The following is an 18,514-nucleotide window of genomic DNA, read 5'->3' on the forward strand; positions in this document are numbered from 1 at the left end:
AAGACTGGAGTTTAAGTGTAACCACTTATCATAGGATGAACGAATGCTAAAGTTGGTCTTCAAGCTTTTCGTTGACTAGTGGAAATAAGAAAGATTGCTTTAGACGATCAGCTGATGGGGGCCGGAGAAACCACTGCCGCTAGAGGTAAACAAAAGGATTATTTGGTAGTTCTTGCAGATACAAAGTGGGAAATAATAACAAGATTTTAATGTGAAATGTGTTTGATTAGTTGCATCATATAAGTTGTGAGGAACTTAAAGCTATAGTTTATAAACTTGAAGAGGACTGCAGTTGGCAGTCGAAATAATTAAATATATAGACAACCCATCTCCAGTCTTTTATCATGCTCCGACTATCATTATGGTATTACTAGTGCTATACAGTGGTACCGAAGTAAATGTAATGTGGTAATAAGTAAAAAAAAAATCTCATTACGAAAGTTAGTAAAAGGCAAGATGAAATGGAGGTTAGGTTGACAAATGTGCAGATGGACACAGAAAATATGTTTCAAGATGTTGAATATGAATTGCCAAAAATCAAGTTAACCAAAATTAAAACTGACTAAGATGCAGCATACTATAAGTCCCACTATCAGAGAAAAAAAATGTATGAAGGTACATAGATTATGATCATGGTCTGTGATGCTCTTAAACATAGTTATAAATATGGGTTGGTGAGTTTGTCACAGTGATCATAATATATGTATCTTTGTACAATATTTTTTTCTCTGAGTGGGATTTACAGTTTATGTTACGAATGTGATAGAACATTTAAATTGAATATAAAGATATATTGTGAAAAGCAGTGGGTTCTGCTTCAATACCATGCAAATGCATTTTTATTATTTTTTCTATTTGAAAGATTCATCTTTTCTATGGAATGGTTAGGTTAGGAAGTACAGTATTGGACAATGTAAGTTTCATGTCAAATATTTGTCCATACATGTTTCTGGGATTTTACCAGGTGAAATTAATCCAAGCACAAAATGAAAAAGGTATTGCTGCAAAGAGTTAAGTAAATGAAAGTGTGATAGTAAGGAAAATTACTAATGAAGTTCAAAATAGAATACTTTACTTACTTACTTGGTTTACTTGGTGTTGTTCTGAGGTTGATCCCTCACAGTCACGGTGATCCGCGCTGCTGAATCCGGTTCTGGCGTCCCTAGCTAGTAGGTCTACTTGATCCGGGATGGAATTTGAGGCTGCCCGACAGTTCACTGTATAGCCTGGTACCGGTGGTTCATCAGGTAAGGACGATAAGTATCTGTCCAGTCCAGCCTTGAATGTGTCCACCGTGCAGCCTGTTTATGTCTCTTATTTGTTTGGGGAGTGCATTGAAGATCCTCGGCCCCTTCGTGCCCCAGGCTGGCAGCAAGTAAAGTCTTGATTCGCTCTGGGGCTTTGGTTGGAAGGGTTCTTCTTTTGCACTTTCGCCCTGTTCGTTTGTTGTGTCGTGAGTGCAGTGTGTGAAGAGTTTGTGGGGTCTGGTGTATGTTTTTCTAGGATCTTCCACAGGTAGATTGCTCTGTACCGGTCTCTCCTTCTTTGTTGGGAGAATAGATTGAGTTCTTTGAGACGGTCCCAGTAATTCAGTTCCCTCATCCCCTGTATCTGACGGGTGAAGCTTCTTTGAACTGCTTCTAGTCTCTGGATTTCCCCTTTTTTATGGGGCGACCACAATTGACTGCAGTAGTCTAGTGTGGGTTGGACCAGGGCCTTCCATAGGGTTAGCATAACCTGTGGTTCCCTTGATGAGAAGGTACGGAGAACCCAGCTTGCCATTCCCTTGGCTTTCTTTATTGTTACATCAATATGATGATGAAAGCTGGCATCCTCGCTGAGGTGGACTCCCAGGCATTTTACATGCATCTTTGGGGGGATGACTAAGTTCCCCTCGGTGTGCAGATCAGTTTCCTGTTTGATGTCTTGGTATGGGCCACACCTCAGCATTTCAAATTTTCCTTCATTGAACTGCATATTGTTTTCTGCAGCCCAAGTGTACACCTTGTTGAGGTCCTCCTGTAGGTGGAATACATCCTCTTGACTGGTCACTGTGTGGCTGATGTTTGTATCATCAGCGAAAGAGGTGAGAACTGAGGAGCTTATGTGTTCGTCGATGTCACATAGGTGGATGAGGAACAGGAGTGGACCTAGAACTGAACCTTGAGGCACTCCGCTACTTACTGTGGCTTCTATAGATTTGTGGCCATCCACTGCCACTGTTTGTGTTCTCTCGGTGAGGAAACTGGATAACCAGATTCCCAGTTTGCCTCCAATTCCCAAGGATCTGATTTTGTGGAGGAGAATACCGTGATCTACCTTATCAAATGCCTTGGCAAAGTCTAGGAACACCACATCTACATTTTTTCCTTCCGCCAGGTTGTGTAGGAGCCAGTCATAATGATCCAGTAACTTTGATAGACAGGAGCGTCCTTTTCTGAATCCATGTTGGGTTTCGTTTAGGAAGTTGTTGTCTTCCATATATTTGGTGACTTTATCCCGCACACATTTCTCAAACACTTTAGTGATATGGGATGTAAGTGCCACCGGTCTGTAGTTTTGTGGGAGGCTCCTGTCTCCTCCTTTGTAGATGGGGCTTATGGTGGCTTTTTTGAGGAGTGCTGGGACCACTCCTTTGTCTAGAGAGGATCTCCATATCAAACTTATGGGTTGGGCAAGGGTTTCTTTGCATTTTAGGAGCATGATGGCTGGTACTCCGTCTGGTCCAGCGGCCCCGAGTTTGATTTGAGCTCTTTTTATGCTGTTCTTTATGTCATTCTTTGGTGAACAGTATGTCGGTGAGCTGTGGTGACTGGGGGTTTTTTGTTTCAAAGAATGTCGCTGGGTTGTTGACAACTTTGGACGCTCTTGGTGTACTGAATACATTGTTGTATTGTTGCCTCAACACTTCACATGTTTCATCTGGATCTTTTGTTAGTTTTCCCTTGTCCGTTTTTAGGGGGCCAATCTGGGTTTTTGTTTTTGTGTACCTCTTACAATAGCTGTAGAAGTATTTCGGGTTTTGTTTGATGTTCGTTATCGCCCGATTTTCCTCGTTTCTTCTTTGTTCTTCATGAGATAATCTTATTTGTTTTTCAACTTCAGCTATTTTGGTTCTGATTCTGCACTCTTTTTCCTCTCTTTTACTTTTATTCAATTGTTTAGTTAAGGACTTTCTTTTCCTCATCAGGATCCTTCTGTCTCTCGGTATGGTGTTTTGTTTTGGCCTTCTGTTTAGTTTTAGTGGGATGTGATTATTGCAGATTTCAAGTAAGGTTTTTATTAGGGCCTGGAATGCGTCATCAGGACTACCCCCTTCCATGATCTGGTTCCAGTTTACTTTGCCAAGGCTAGCATTTACCTCCTCCCACTTTATGGAGTCGCTGTGGAAGTTGAAGTGTCCAAGGTGGGTATCCTCTGATGGGGTTGGTTTACTTTGTACTTGCCCTGTCTTCATGTAAGTGGTGTTCAACGTGATGAGGTTGTGATCACTGAGCGTTGTTTCTTCTACCTGGTAGTTGCTGAGAATGTCCTGGTTATTGGTGAAGAAGAGGTCAAGGATATTATTTATCCTTGTTGGCTTGGTTATCATCTGTGTGAGGAATGCCCTGTCGGCTAGGTCCAGGAGGAGTTTGGCTTGGGTTTGGTCCTCTGTTGTTCCTCCTGCTATGGTACCTTCTGGCCATTGTATAAATGGTAGATTAAAATCCCCACACAGTATGATGTCAGGCATTGGTGTTTGTAGACTATCTAGTAATAGGTCTATTTTTTCTATCCCGTTTCTGAATTTTTCAGTGTCACATTGGGGTGGGCGATAGCAATTAATGATAATGAGGTTCAGTGTGTTTATATGTAGAGCTAAGAGCTCAATTTGACTGTCTGTGTGTGTTAGGAGAATCTTTGTGTCTGAGGTGTGGGTATTCCTTATATATATAATAACACCTCCATGTGTTCTCCCTTCTCTATCTACTCTATATGGAGTATATTGCCCCATTTCTATTTCTGCATCATTCACTTCTTTTTTCAGATGCGTTTCAGTAAGGGCAACAAATAGGGGGTCCTCTAGCACCATTAGTTCTTTGATGAAGGGAACTTTACTTTGATTAGTTTTAGGGTAGAGGCCTTGTATGTTACCCATGATGATGTTTTCTAGTGTGCAATTGTTTGTGCCGCTGCGAGCCAGGGAAATTGTTGGTTGGCTAGTACTGCTGTCTGTGGGGGGGACAGTGGTATGTACCCTGTTGGCTTCTTCTCTTCCCTGTAGTTGGTCCAGAGTGTTCCCTGTGCTTGTATGGTCTTGTTTAGCAGATCTAGGGCTGTGTTCAGGCCGTTTACCAAGCCTAAAAAATCCACTTGGGCACTTTGTGTCATTTCAGGCCCTCGAATATAGCTTAAGGGTGCTGGGTCTGGTCCATAGGGTTTGAGATGTGTTTGCATCTGAGATTCTGTTCCCCTGTGTGTGTTGGTGTTGGTATGTGAGTTCCTCTCTTTGTTGTTGTCTGTGTTGTCCGGTTTCCGGCTTGTGCCCCTAATATGCAGGTATTTACATTCTCTGGTCAAGCATTTTTTGTTTCTTAGGGAGTTTCTGCACATAGTTGGGTGGAATAGGGTACAGTTTTTGCCCAGTTTGCATCCCTTTTGGTCCTTTATCCCATGGGTCAAGAGTTTGGGGCATGGTTTTGGGTGTCCGTGGGAACAGTCTTTGCCTGTTATTCCATAATTACAAACTCCACGTTTATAGTAACGACATATCAAGGTTACTCGCTTGTTTCCTGAGTTTGGGTCTTTTGTTGATGTAATGAAATGAGAAATAATATAATGTTTAGGTTACCAGAGCAGGTAAAATCTGGTGTGAACCTAAGTCTTCGGGCTGATAAAAAGTAAACAGAATACTATGATTGCTAAGATAATGTTTAGTGGGATACCAGTAGATTTGGAAAGTTTTTATGATGATATTGTGCAAACGGAATGAGTAGGGAAATATGAAGCTGTGTAAGCTAATGATTTATGAGAGGAACCAAATCCCAGTGGAAAACCAACTTTGGTGACTGACAGATGGTATGAGGGCCAAAATAATGAGTGCATACAAATTTAAAAGTACTTAAGATGAAGTAGAAGATGACCATCTTAATGTCAGCAAAGAAGAGAGGCAAAAAGAGAAGAAATTTAGGGAAAACGCTAGGCAAAGGACGGAGAGGGGGGTCACCGAATTTATGAAGCAGCCTTGCTGTGGATGTGCTGTGTCTTGTGACACTGCTTCTGACCCAGGGTAGTGGACAGGATGCAGGGATGACCTGTCATCCAGGAGGTGCCAAGATTAGAGGGAGGGTGGAGGGGAGTTGAATATATAGGAAATGGAATGGGTGGGAGTGGTTTCTATGCCTTTTTCTTTTTGGCTACCCCCCGTGTAAGGGGAAAAGCCTTTAGTATATGTATGTATGAAGAGATCCCTGGAGCAGGTATCTGGTGAAACTGCAAAAGAAGCAAATTTCTCTAACTGCTTAGTTCATGATCCATAGGTTTGTAATAAATCAGGTCTGGTGGAGTGTACATAGTGTAAATAAGTTTAATGTAATGGTTAGTAATGTGGATATATTTCCAACTGACAAAATAAATGAGCAGAGATGTAATAGATATAAATAGTAAATGTACAACATTTTTAATTGTTGAAGCTTTTGCAAGTACACAGATGCAGAAACCATTCTCACATGGTGTCTACTGTGAACATCCTATAAACTGATGCAAGATCAGCTACATGTGTACCACTCTTATGCTTTGCTATCAACTCCTTAATTTCTATAGAAGCCCCTATTATTTTTCCACTTGGGCTTATGACTAACACTAGCACACTTTTTTGGACCCATTTGGACAGGGAAGATTAATGGAAAATAATGAAGCTATCAAGTGATTTACCTAGTTGTATTTTGTGGGGAGGGGAGCTACACTCGTGGTGTCCCCGCCTTTGTATCTCGCAGTGTCTAGTTTGCTTTTAAACTCATGAATGGTTTTTGCGCACACTATTTCCTTGTCCAGTTTGTTCCAAGTGTCTACCACTCTATGTGGAAAACTGTTTTTCTTCAGATCTCTTCTGTAGCTATGTTTTTTTATTTTCTTTTCATGTCCTCTTGTGCTTCTCTTGTTCCAGTATAACAAGTCCTCTCTATCAAGTATTTCTGTGCCTTTCATGATTCTGTAGATGGTCAGTAGGTCACCTCTCTCTCTTCTTTGCTCCAGAGTCGGTAAATCTAGTTTAACCAATCTCTCCTCATATGACAAGTTTGTGAGTGCAGGTGCCATTTTTGTTGCTGCTCTCTGGATTCTTTCTATTTTCTTTATATTCTTTTTGGTACTGGGTGACCACAATGTCACCACATATTCTAGTCTAGGCCTTATCAGTGTGACCAATATTTTTTTAATAATTTCTTCGTCCAAATATGTAAATGCCACTTTTATTGATCTTAGCAAGTTGTAGGATTCTCCAACAATTTTGTTTATCTGTTTGTCATAGGACAAGTCGTTTGAGATAATTACACCCAAATCTTTTTCGGATCTCTCCTTCTTTACCTCCTTGGTTCCAATTTTATATTGTCCTGATATTCTGTTTTTGCTTTTTCCAAACTCCATTATGCTACACTTCTTAATATTGAAGTCCACCTCCCATTTCTGACTCCAGTTCCATACTTTATTCAGGTCTTCCTGCAGTGATTCGCAATCCTCTTCAGTTTTTACTTTCATTAACAGTTTGGCGTCGTCAGCAAAGAAGCTCATGTAACATTTCACATCATCATCCATGTCATTCACATAAATAGCAAACATTATTGGAGCTAGTACAGATCCTTGCGGTACTCCACTGATCACCTCTTTCCAATCTGAATATTTTTCTCTGAGCACTACTCTCATCTTTCTACCAATCAGGAAGTCCTCCATCCATTTTAGTAGGTTCCCTTGTATCCCTCCTATATGTTCGAGTTTTTTAAATAATTTTTTTGTGTGGTACTTTGTCAAAGTCTTTTTATATGGTATCACATAATTGGCTATTCAGTAAATTACACTCACACGGTTGGTTAATGGAGAGAAGATAACAGGTAATCAATGGAAATTCAACCAATTGGTGTGATGTAGTGAGTGGTGTTCCCTAGGGATCTCTGATTGGTCCGGTTCTACTTTTGATTTATGTAAATAATATGGATAGTAGTGTGGCATATGAAATATAAAAATTAGTGAATAACACTAAAATTGCTAGTAAAATCAGTAATGCAATGGATAGTGATCAACTACATCCTGACTCAGATGATTTAGTTGAGTGGAGCAATAAATAGTAAATGAAATTTAACATTGATAAATGTAAAGTTTTGCATATAAGCAACAAAAACAACTGTAAGGATTATTCCATAAATGATAACCGGCTTCAGAAATCAGATTAAGAAAAAGACGTAGGTGTCTTAGTATCTAAGGATCTAAAGTTGACCTGCCAGTGCACAAAAACTCCAAAAACTGGCTAGCAAATAGTAGGCTTTATTGGAAGAATGTTTGAATACAAGACCAAAAAAATAATAATTAATTGAGATCATTCTCTTGTAAGACCTCATATACTGTGTTCAGTTTTGGTCTCCATATCTTGTAGAAAACAGACAAATTAGAAAGGGCACAATATAGAATCTATGTATGCCTAACCCCATGTAGGTAGATGGGTTAGGTTATGTTAGTAGGGTAATGTATTTTTTACTCAAGGGTGTCAGAAATAAGATATTCTCTAGCTTTATTCATGGGTGTTTGGTGCATGTGTCCCCTGGTAAAAATTAGTATCAGCTTCACATGAATCTCACTATAAAAACATCTATATCTGGCACGGTTGGACGATGGTTGGTGGAGCTCTGTGGAAATTTTTAAGATGAAAAAGAAGGAAGATGATGATCCAATGCTAGATATCAGTATCATCTTTACAACTGAATTTGTTACCTTTGTCATATAGTCTTGGACTGTTGGGGCAGGTAACAGTTACTGCTGGGAACCAAAGAGAAGTACAGGATTTCAACCCACAATGAAGTTAATGTAGGACTAGCATGCTTCTGATTATGCTACCAGTGCACAAATGCTAAACAAATATTGGACAAATAATAAAAATGTAGAGGAAGCACAGAAATTGGAAAAACAGAGACTGGGAAAATGGAAATTATCAAGGAAGTAATATGGCAAAAAAAAAAAAAAAAAAAAGAATGAATAAATAAATAGATAAAAATAATGAATAAAAAATACAGAGATAGAAGGCATAGGCAAAAGAAATCTGGGTATGATGATAGAATAGCATAACTGGAAAAAGAAATATTACATGGATGACTGCAATGGGTGACTAAGGGGAATAGGTGTGCAGTACAAAGAAAAATCATATAATGAAAATCATACATTTGCTGAAAGTATTCATTTAAGAAAATTTGGTATAACTGATGAGGTAAGGTGATCTAGAAAAAAAAATGATAATGTGGTGGATCACTGCAGAAATGATAATAAAACCTTCAGGAGCAGTGAAAACAAAAGGACAATTTGTTACAGCAGTAGGCTTAGAATTCTGATAAGTACTGTATGGTTTGAGGAGCTAATGTAGAAGGAAAAATCAAAGGCATGGGATATGTGAAAGGTGCATCCTTTGTCTTGGCCACCCCTTTGTTATGAGGAAAAAGGCCTATTTTATTTATGTAATACATTATATTCATGTATAAAGCACTCATATGGGAAACATCCATTTGAGAAGCATTAATGTGGAAGACACTCAGATGAGACCAAAGCCCACAGAACATCCAACTCAATATTGGTTAGTATTTATAGACGGGCAGCTTTTAAAGTGAGATAATGCTAATATCAATTGAAGCTTCCATAAAGAGAATGATTTAATTCAGTATTGTCTCACAATTGTCACAACCAGTTAGGGAACTGTCCCAGGCATCCTGAAAGATGACAGGGCTTATGTATATATTGCCTCTGTTTCAACAACCTTTGGTTTGAAAATGTTAAATCACTACTGTAGATCTCCCATTGTACATTGTCTTCTTGCTACCTCCATGTATACTGAAATTGCACATTTGGTAGCAGTTCATGCCTGAGTATGTCATAATTGTCATGATTACTAGGTATTTCTGAAAGTTATTTCCTGTTAGATGAGCAGGTATTTTACTAAATGTGACAAGAAAAAATATGGATAGTAACTGCAATTTGTTTGATAAATTTCATTTATTACTTTTGTTAAAAGAAGAACACAGGTGCACCATTTGCCATTGTATCTTAAATGACATGATTCACATCACTTATTTGAGTCAGATGAGTGAAATGAACTGAATGGAATCTTCCTAGAGTAGATCATATTTAGATTCACGTCTTGTGAGACCAACTGTAGAATGCTATTGAGTTATATTGAAATATGAACAATGTGGCCAACTGACCTATCTCCTACTTTTAGACCTCATGACAAAAAAAAAAAAAAAAAAAAAAAAAAAAAAATATATATATATATATATATATATATATATATATATATATATATATATATATATATATAGAGAGAGAGAGGAAGATTTCAGTCATTTTGGTAATGGGATGAATATGCTTGTAGCTATTGGGTGTATTTCAGCACACTTCTAATGAAAAAAATTGAGTGGAATATGTAGCACCATATTTGTTAGTGTTTCTTCTTATTCAATGTTAGGGGATAGTATGCACAAAGGGTCTAGGGTATTCTACATGAGACACCAGCAGCAATTGTTTGATTTAAGGACAAAGGGATTTGTGTAATAAATGTCCAAACTCCTTTTATTACATAATCTTAGAGATATATATCTTATAATTACATTGCTTTCTTTCAGGACAAGAGTAACTATCAACATTTCTTTGGAGGAGGTATCCGTAGGTTCCACATGTCCATCATACAACAATGAGAAGCCAGTGTAACGCCTACAGCACAGCTATCTCATGAGTGATTTTAAATATCATATGATAACCCACACTAGAGAGATGCCTTTCCAATGTGACATATGCAATGCTGCTTTCTAACAAAAGTCATCTCAAATCTCGTGTGATGACTCATATTGGAGAGAAGCCATTCCAGTGTTACCTGTGCAATGCAACCTTCTCACAAAAGAGTATTCTCAAAGCTCACTTGTATACCCACTCTGGAGAGAAGCCTTTCCAGTGTGACCTCTGTGATATAGCTTTCACACTAAAGAGTGATCTCAAACGTCACATGCTTACCCACACAGGAGAGAAGCCTTTCAAGTGTGACCTGTGTGATGTAGCTTGCTCACGTAAGAGTAATCTCAAATCTCATAAGAGGACACACACTGGAGAGAAGCCTTTCCAGTGTGACATGTGTGATGCAGCTTTCTCAGGAAAGACTGACCTCAAACGTCATGTAATGACCCACACTGGAGGGAAGCCTTTCCATTGTGGCCTCTGTGATGCCACTTTTTCACAAAGGGGTCATCTCAAATCTCATGTAATGACTCACACTGGCGAAAAGCCATTCCAGTGTGACCAGTGTGATGCCACTTTCTCGCGAAAGGGTCATCTCAAACGTCATTTGATGAACCACGCCGGAGAGAAGCCTTTCCAGTGTGACCTATGTGATGCAGCTTTCTCACAAAAAAGTAGTTTCAAAGGTCACATGTACACCCACACTGGAGAGAAGCCTTTTCAGTGTGACTTGTGTGATGCTGCTTTTTCACTAAAGAGTAGTTTTAAAGATCACATGTTCACCCACACTGGAGAGAAGCCATTCCAGTGCGACCTCTGTGATTCCACTTTTTCGCGAATGGGTAATCTCAAACGTCATGTGATGACCCACACTGGAGTGAAACCTTTCCAGTGTGACCTCTGCAATGCTACTTTCTATCAGAAGAGTGATATCAAACGTCATATGCTTACCCACACAGGAGAGAAGCCTTTCCAGTGTGATCTGTGTGATGCAGCTTTTTCACAGAAAAGTGGTCTCAAAGATCACATGGTCACTCACACAAGAGAGAAACCTTTTCAGTGTGACCTGTGCAATGCAGCTTTCTCACAAAACAGTTATCTCAAGCGTCACATGCTTACCCACACAGGAGAGAAACCTTTTCAATGTGACCTATGCAATTCTGCTTTCAAACGCAAGGAAGATCTCAAACGGCATATAATGACCCATACGAATTAGAGTTCTTCCCAGTGTTACCTCTGAGATGAAAGTGTCTCATGAAAGTTAACTAAATTATTGCATGCTTAACCAAATATAATTTGAGGACCCACACCAGAGAAAGGCCTTTGAAGCATTGTGACTTCTGACATGGAACTCTTATGAAAGAGTGATCAGAAATAGCACATGATGTCCCACGCTGGAGAGAAGTCTTTCCACTGTGACCTACAGAATGTAGCTTTTTCACATAGGAGTTATATCATACAGTATGTGATGATCCACACAGGAGAGAAGCCAAACCAGTGTGACCTGTTCAATACAGCTTTCTCGCAAAATGCTTACAAAAGTCATGTGATAACCCATATAAGAGAAATCTTTCTAGTGTGTAATTTTGTTGGATGATTTATAGCAGTAGTTCTTAACCTGGGCAGACGTGACTCCCTAAGAGGGGGCATCAGTAATTTCCATGGGGGGCACGATCATTTGGGGAAAAAAATCTCTAATTATATTTGTTATTCTCTTAATGAGAGCACATACCAGTAGCTGAGAACACCATTTCATTGTACTGGATGGAAAAAAACGGAATTATATTTGTTATTCTCTAAAAGAGAAAACGGTTTCATTACACTGGGTGGCAAAAAATAGAATTTCTTACTTGGTCGAGAATTTTATTTTTGATGTAATGACACAGTTCATCGAGCCATCCACAGGAATGCTCATTTCATATTTGGCAACTGTGGTAAAGAAGAAATACTATTCTGTCACCCCCATGGAAAACTGTACTATAGCGGCAGCTATTTTTCATAATTTACCAAGTACTCAGGAAAACAAACTTTCGTGGGATTAAGAACATATTTTTTTATATTTATAATCTGAGAGGGAGTTTTATTCATAGAAGCAAGGGGAGTGTGGAGAGAAGGACAAATTCCCAGAGGAGGCATAGTAGTAAAAAGGTTATAAACCACTGATTTATAGGGATGGACCAAAAGATAAAATCTGTTTAACTTCTCTCTTTATATAAGATGATATTGATATAATATACTGAAAAATTACATTACATTATTAAACTCACAAAGTTTAGCTTAGGTTGAGGGTCTCATTTAATATCATCTTATGTCATCTGTGGAGAGTAGGTGGCATGTACCTCATATATGATTTGAGACAAAACTACTAGTTATGGCTTTGTCATCATTCATTTATTTGATGCTGATTTCAGTGTGCTAGGTGACAGCATATATATATTTAGAAGTTATATTGACATTCAGCATAATACCTAGCTCAATCAAGTCAATACATTTGGTGACATTCAGGACAGAGTTTGGTACAGTTTCTATGTGGTAGTGTATTTGTGAAACAAGTAGAAAGTATTTTGGTCATTTATATTTATTCTTTGTGGTTTTTAGGTGTGGAAAAAATATTTTTTTCTTGGGTTTCCAAAAGTATATTCATATTGCTGATCTAATAGTGGGTTTATATTAAATGTGTAAGTTTATTTTTTTGAGGTCCACTCCTTTGTACGTAATAATTTTGAGGGGCTCAAATAAAATATGTTATAAAACAAGTAAAATACCACTTGATCTGTACAAAACAAATATGTAATTGAAATAAACAAATTAAAACATACTGCTTTGTTACAACACCTAAACACATATACAGGTCAAGCTCATTTATTGCTTACTCTTTTGAGCTGTACCTATGACTTGAAACATGCTAGTGTTATGTTATAAACTCGTTTATGTATTACTGCTTGGTTGTTGAGTGAGAAGGTAAGCACTGAAGTAAAAGACCCTTCTTACTGTAAATTAGTATATGAAAATTGTGTGACTTAGTATTATAAAGAGCAAGTGAGACAAGAACAGAGGGAGAATGGGGAAGGGGAAGTTGCAAGTAGCTATTTGTGGGCAAGTGTAGATACTTTAGTCTCAACTTCACCACATGGGGAATAACCAGCCTCAAAGAAGCCTGCTACAATGTGTTCAACAGAAATAAAATGAGAGAAAATGCATGGTGGAACAATAAGAACATAAGAATGAAGGAAACTGCAAGAAACTATAAAGCCTACACTAGGCAGTTCCATGTCCATTACCACCTGTCATCCCCATCCATAATGCTGTCTAACCATTTCTTAAGACAACCGATAGTTTCAGCGCTCACTACATGGTTACTAAGTCTATTCCATTCATTGACCAATGAGCATAACAGGTCATCTCTATGAAGAGGAGACTGAAATAGTACATAGAGGGGTTGTCATTTTCAGGAGGGAGAAGCTAATGAGAGGCAGTTTCCTTAGAAAAGTATTCTGAGGGCATGTCCCTTGAACTTGGCAATGGATTTTATTCCAGAGCAGTTGACATGCTGTATGAGATGGTCAGAAGAACTGTTTGAAAAGACAGTGTACCTCACAGAAGAATGTGGGAGTTGAAAAATGTTAGAAGGTTCAAATGGAGTATTCTGGAATGGATGAAGTGCTCAAAAAATGGTAGTAAAGGACGAAGTGTTGGGTTGGATAGAAGTGAATAGTGAGGCACTGCAGGGCTTGATGCCACCACCTGAAATGTCCATAATATACAGTACTATTAATGTGACACAAGACCATCACCCTATTATCAACAGGCATTGGGAGCATGTTATCAGTCCACCAGTACAGAGAGGAGGAAGTGAGCTGCTCTAAGGTCTTAAAGTGCAACAATGCCAGTATAAATTACTGGCAAAAGTGGCATGCTTGTGAATCTCGATCACATTCCCGTGAAATAAAAGAGGCATACTGTATGTATGATGTCAGCATCATTAATACTTTGGTCATGTACAGGTAGGACTGTGAAGCTGTGTCTGTAGATGCCTTGGTCCATACTCCTGTGTACACCAACCACAGGATATGCAAACATTACAGCAAGAAGGAGGATACCTTGAGGTCCAAACATGGGGTCGAGGGTCTGCAAGATCCACCTGTATTTTAATGCCAACTTGAGCTATTTCTGTCTCTATTTTACTTAATTCTATTTCGTTTTCAATGTTTATATATTTGTAAAGCCATTCTGTTCCTTCTTTATCCGGCACTAGATTCTCATCAAACAGATATCCTATGAGCTCGTAAACTATGTCTCCTTATTGAAAATCTAAGGTTGATGTTTAATCTGCATTATTGTTTTTATTATTATTACTATTAGCTCAGATTTCTCACGTATATCTTTCTTATTGATATTTCACTGTATTTTCACCTACCTGCATTTCTTCAATGCATCATTCACATTTTTTCATGAGGTATCTATTAATATTTAATTTTTCTCTCTCCCTTTGCTTATCCAGGCCAAAGTCGCCATTTATCACGTCCCTATGATACGATACGTTTATCTCATGTACCTAGTAGCAAGGTAAAACGAATACTATAAGGTACGTTGAGCACCCCCCCTCCGCGCACCTCCACCGTGACGTCATAGGAAATTCAGAGGGGGAGAGAGTGAGAGGTGGAAGAAAATGTAAACTTTAAGAAAACCACCTGTATGTATGGTAATCTTTAAAATTACACTATGATGTTCACATAATACTGAAATTACTCAGTATCACTTTCTTATCCTCAAATTATCAGTATCTGAGTTATGACCACCAGAAAAGTTATAAAAATGTTTTCCATGCTTTCACATTAGGTGGATTATATTAATATGACGAGTTATTAGATGGGATGACATGTCAATTTATATGTTTATCAGGTAGATGAGGAAGATATTATACTGTTGATACACACCAACTAGCTGAATATAAACCCAGTAGTAATGACACATAAAAGCATCATATGGTTTTTATTATATTACATTTTGGATTTGCGTGGATTTCCATATCTCAAGCATGGATTTTATATGTAGACCTTTATCTCCACCAAGCTCAGTTATGTTTTAACCGGATTCTTTATTCTGTTTATTTGCAATTGAATGAAAATTTCAGGAAATGTTGCTAATAAATAGTTACTTTCAAAATGACGGCTGCATACATATCCAGATGACCGAGTATTGTGTGTGCCACATAATTCAATCCATTTCTTTCTAAGTTCTTTATCTTTGGGTAGTGAAAAAAAATGTATATTTTTATCACTTTTCAGTCTAACGGCATTACACTTCTGCACTATACAAACTGTTGGCATTTTTATATGTTATTGGTCTGCCTTAGCTACCCCTTTAATCAGAAGATGAAGCTTCGCTCCACACACTGGTGTGTGAGTGACTGACAGCTAGTGGTGGGCAGCTACCGGTAAAGTTACCGGTTTTATCGGTAACAACCTTAACGGTAGCTTACCGGCAAAAATTCAGCTACCGTTAAGGTTCCGTTAACCGATAAGCTATACCATAACACTCTGAGAGCGGTAAGCACGTCTCGGCTTGGTAGTACTGAGTGACGGTACTGACGGTAGTGGTGGGCAGCTACCGATAGTTACGGGTTTTATCGGTAACAACCTTGCTACCTTGCTACCGTTAAGGCTCCGTTAACCGATAAGCTATACCATAACACTCAGAGAGCGGTAAGCACGTCTCGGCTTGATGGTACTGAGTGACAATACTGACGGCCCACCGTACCGCTAATTTTACTGGTTAAACTTTTACCATAAGCAAGTATGTACCACTAAGGTCTCGGTAATTATTTTACCATTAAAACATTTTTTTTTTCATTTTTGTCACTTTCTCAATAGAATTAATGTTATTTCTGTGATCAGCATACGAAATTATATTAATTGTGAAAGTTTCATCGAAAAATTCCGCGTGTCGCCAAATGAAGACTCATATGTATATATATATATGCTAGTGATGAAAATGCCAATATGCTTCTGTTTCTAAATAAGAATATGAACTAATTTGTATGAAAAGATAATTGAGGAAATAAATAAAAAATATGCTAACAATGAAATCTAATATATCCTTGAGTATTCACCTTGGTCTTTGGATCACGTGCTGGGCTAATTTGTATGAAATAAGTATTAAAACAAGGGAACATTAAAAGCAGTTTTTAGGAAAACATCTATTACAAATTAGTCAGTTTAGGTTAGTTTTTAAGAAAACATTTATTACAATTTAGTCAAAGCTTTATATGTGTATGTGTGTGTATTAACAAAACTCCCACTCCCACATGCACCCTCCAAACATAGACCCATGCATGCAGAGGCGGACAAAAGTTATACACCACACCCACCCTCAGACACCCTCCTTTCACTCACTTGCGCGGTAGATAGCATACTAAAGTAGCACCAATTAAAGTATGACTTTTTCCCTTTACAATGACATAACAATCAAAATAATATGTAAAATAGAACCAGACATATAGCTTATTAAAGGACAAAAACATTGATTTTTCAGGAGAGACAGTTAAACTGGGAGGCTGGATACTGTAGATAGGCGGCATGCTTCTACCTCTAACTTTGATAACGCACTGATATCTATAAAATTCAATATCATGTGTTTACTGTTGAGAATCATAGCTTGCTTCCGATTGGTGGGAGGAGTTGCCAGATATCTCCATAAACACAATATCGTAAACAAAATAGAACTGGCTATCGAAATTTTTACTTTATTTCAATATACAGAATGTGCAATGGGGTTGTGACTACACACCATAGTAGGATGAAATTTGTTTAAAGATTTAAGTAATAAAGGCGACTACAACCTCACGAGTCTTTTACCGGTAAAATACCGGTAATTCCGGTAACGGCATTGTTGTTTACCGGTAATTCCGGTACTGAGATTAGCGGTATTTGCCCAGCACTACTGACAGCTCTCGACCCGCGTAACCCTGGTCTCGATATTTCCGTTGACGTCATCGTCTACCTGCGCAGTGGAGAAGTTTTCTGGCTCTCCCTCACCCCCCCCCCCGCTAACGTACCTTATAGTATTTGTTTTACCTTGCCTAGTAGGAAGTCCTTACCACCAAACGGGAAATGTATGCTTTGTATCCTTTTCAAAGTGTGAAGGATGAAAAACAGGAATTATCAGCAGGCACCAATTTATTACTATCTACTTTACCTGTATACAAAATATTATTCTACTACATAGTATTTTCAGATTTTATCAAATGAAATATTCAGCTACTATATAATTTTAAATACTACCACAAGATATTTCGCTGGGAAATGGTGAAGGATAGACACGGGCGTCGAGTAGACCAAGATCTAAGAATATAAGGTCTAACCACTTCCGACCGAATTTCGAGGGAGTTGGCGCAGCGGGCCCGTGAACGTCACCTGGCTGTTCAAAGTGGGGTTAGCGGGTCCTATAGCTGTCAGTTGAAGCTGGTCCGTCGTTCGAAAATGACGTCGCCTTCGCTCGCACTGCTCCACGCAATTAGTTATATTCTGACAAATATTATATAAAATATTATAGTTCCTGTCTATATATATGAATATATAATATATATGATATATAATATATATATATATATAATATATATATATATATATAAATATATATATATATAATATATATAAAATATTATAGTTCCTGTCTTCCTTGGCGTTTCACAGTTTTCTTCAGTGTATCACAAAGAGAAAATGGACTCAGCCAAATGACGTCAGAAGCTGCGCAGAAGAATGTAAACGGTCTGACCTGTATATTTAGACCTTGGTAAATACACACACACACCGGCGCGCGCGCGTCGGTCGGGGTGGTAGTGAAATCTGGACTCCGGTGATATCTTCGAATTTTGAGGATCACGACAAGGAAGTACCTGTGTTGTATCGATAGGGAAGGGGAAAATTCGTTGTGTAGTGGGAAAGTGAAGGAAAAGGAGAATGGAAGGGATTACTGAGGAAGGGGAAGATTGGGTCCAGGAAGTCAATCGTCATGTCAACAAAAGACGGCCAAACGATAATGGTGAAGTTGAAGAGATTAGTAAGAATGTAAAAATTAGAAATATAGATAAGAGCAGCGCAATGTAAGGTGAAGATAACTCTTTCCATGGATTTAATGAGGGAGGAAATGACAATCTCCCCCGACTAGTATTTGGTGACCACGTCGTCGCTGCATACTCCAATCTTGGTCTTATCAAAGTGACCAGTATTTTCTTCACCATTTCTTCGTCCAGGTTTGCAAAATGCCACTTTAATTGTTCTTATTGAATTATAAGTTTCTAAAAAAAAATTGTTTACATGTTTCTCGGGGGAGATATTATTCATAATAATGACTCCCAGGTCTTTCTCTTTTTCTACTTTTTTTTATTTCTTCCTCTCCCAATTTATATGATCCCACTATTCTTTTTTTTTTTTTTTGCTTCTTCCAAATTCCATTATACAACACTTCTTAATATTGAATTCCATCTCCCACTTCCTACTCCATTCCCATCTTCTTCAGAGTTCACTTTTTTCAACAATTTTGCATCGTCCGC

The 18,514-nt window shown here is 38.3% G+C and overlaps 2 protein-coding genes across 2 annotated transcripts in view; both read left to right on the plus strand.

The window, feature by feature from the left end:
- LOC143029894 (coiled-coil domain-containing protein 77-like) overlaps window positions 1-18,514 on the plus strand; it is a 75,145-nt gene that overhangs the window by 105 nt on the left and 56,526 nt on the right. The gene's annotated exons all lie outside the window — the stretch shown is intronic.
- LOC143029895 (uncharacterized) lies at window positions 11-12,778 on the plus strand. Its single transcript, XM_076193074.1, has 2 exons — window positions 11-145; window positions 9,855-12,778. Exon 2 carries the CDS (start codon window positions 10,028-10,030, stop codon window positions 11,174-11,176), a length of 1,149 nt encoding a protein of 382 aa, XP_076049189.1. The 5' UTR covers window positions 11-145; window positions 9,855-10,027; the 3' UTR covers window positions 11,177-12,778.

The sequence above is a fragment of the Oratosquilla oratoria genome, chromosome 11, assembly GCF_046742065.1.
Source record: "Oratosquilla oratoria isolate Oo_2021 chromosome 11, ASM4674206v1, whole genome shotgun sequence".
Lineage (NCBI taxonomy): Eukaryota > Metazoa > Arthropoda > Malacostraca > Stomatopoda > Squillidae > Oratosquilla > Oratosquilla oratoria.

Bases quoted from the DNA above. Each gene is read 5' to 3' on its own strand.
- LOC143029895 (XM_076193074.1), top strand. From the start codon at position 10,028: ATGCTGCTTTCTAACAAAAGTCATCTCAAATCTCGTGTGATGACTCAT.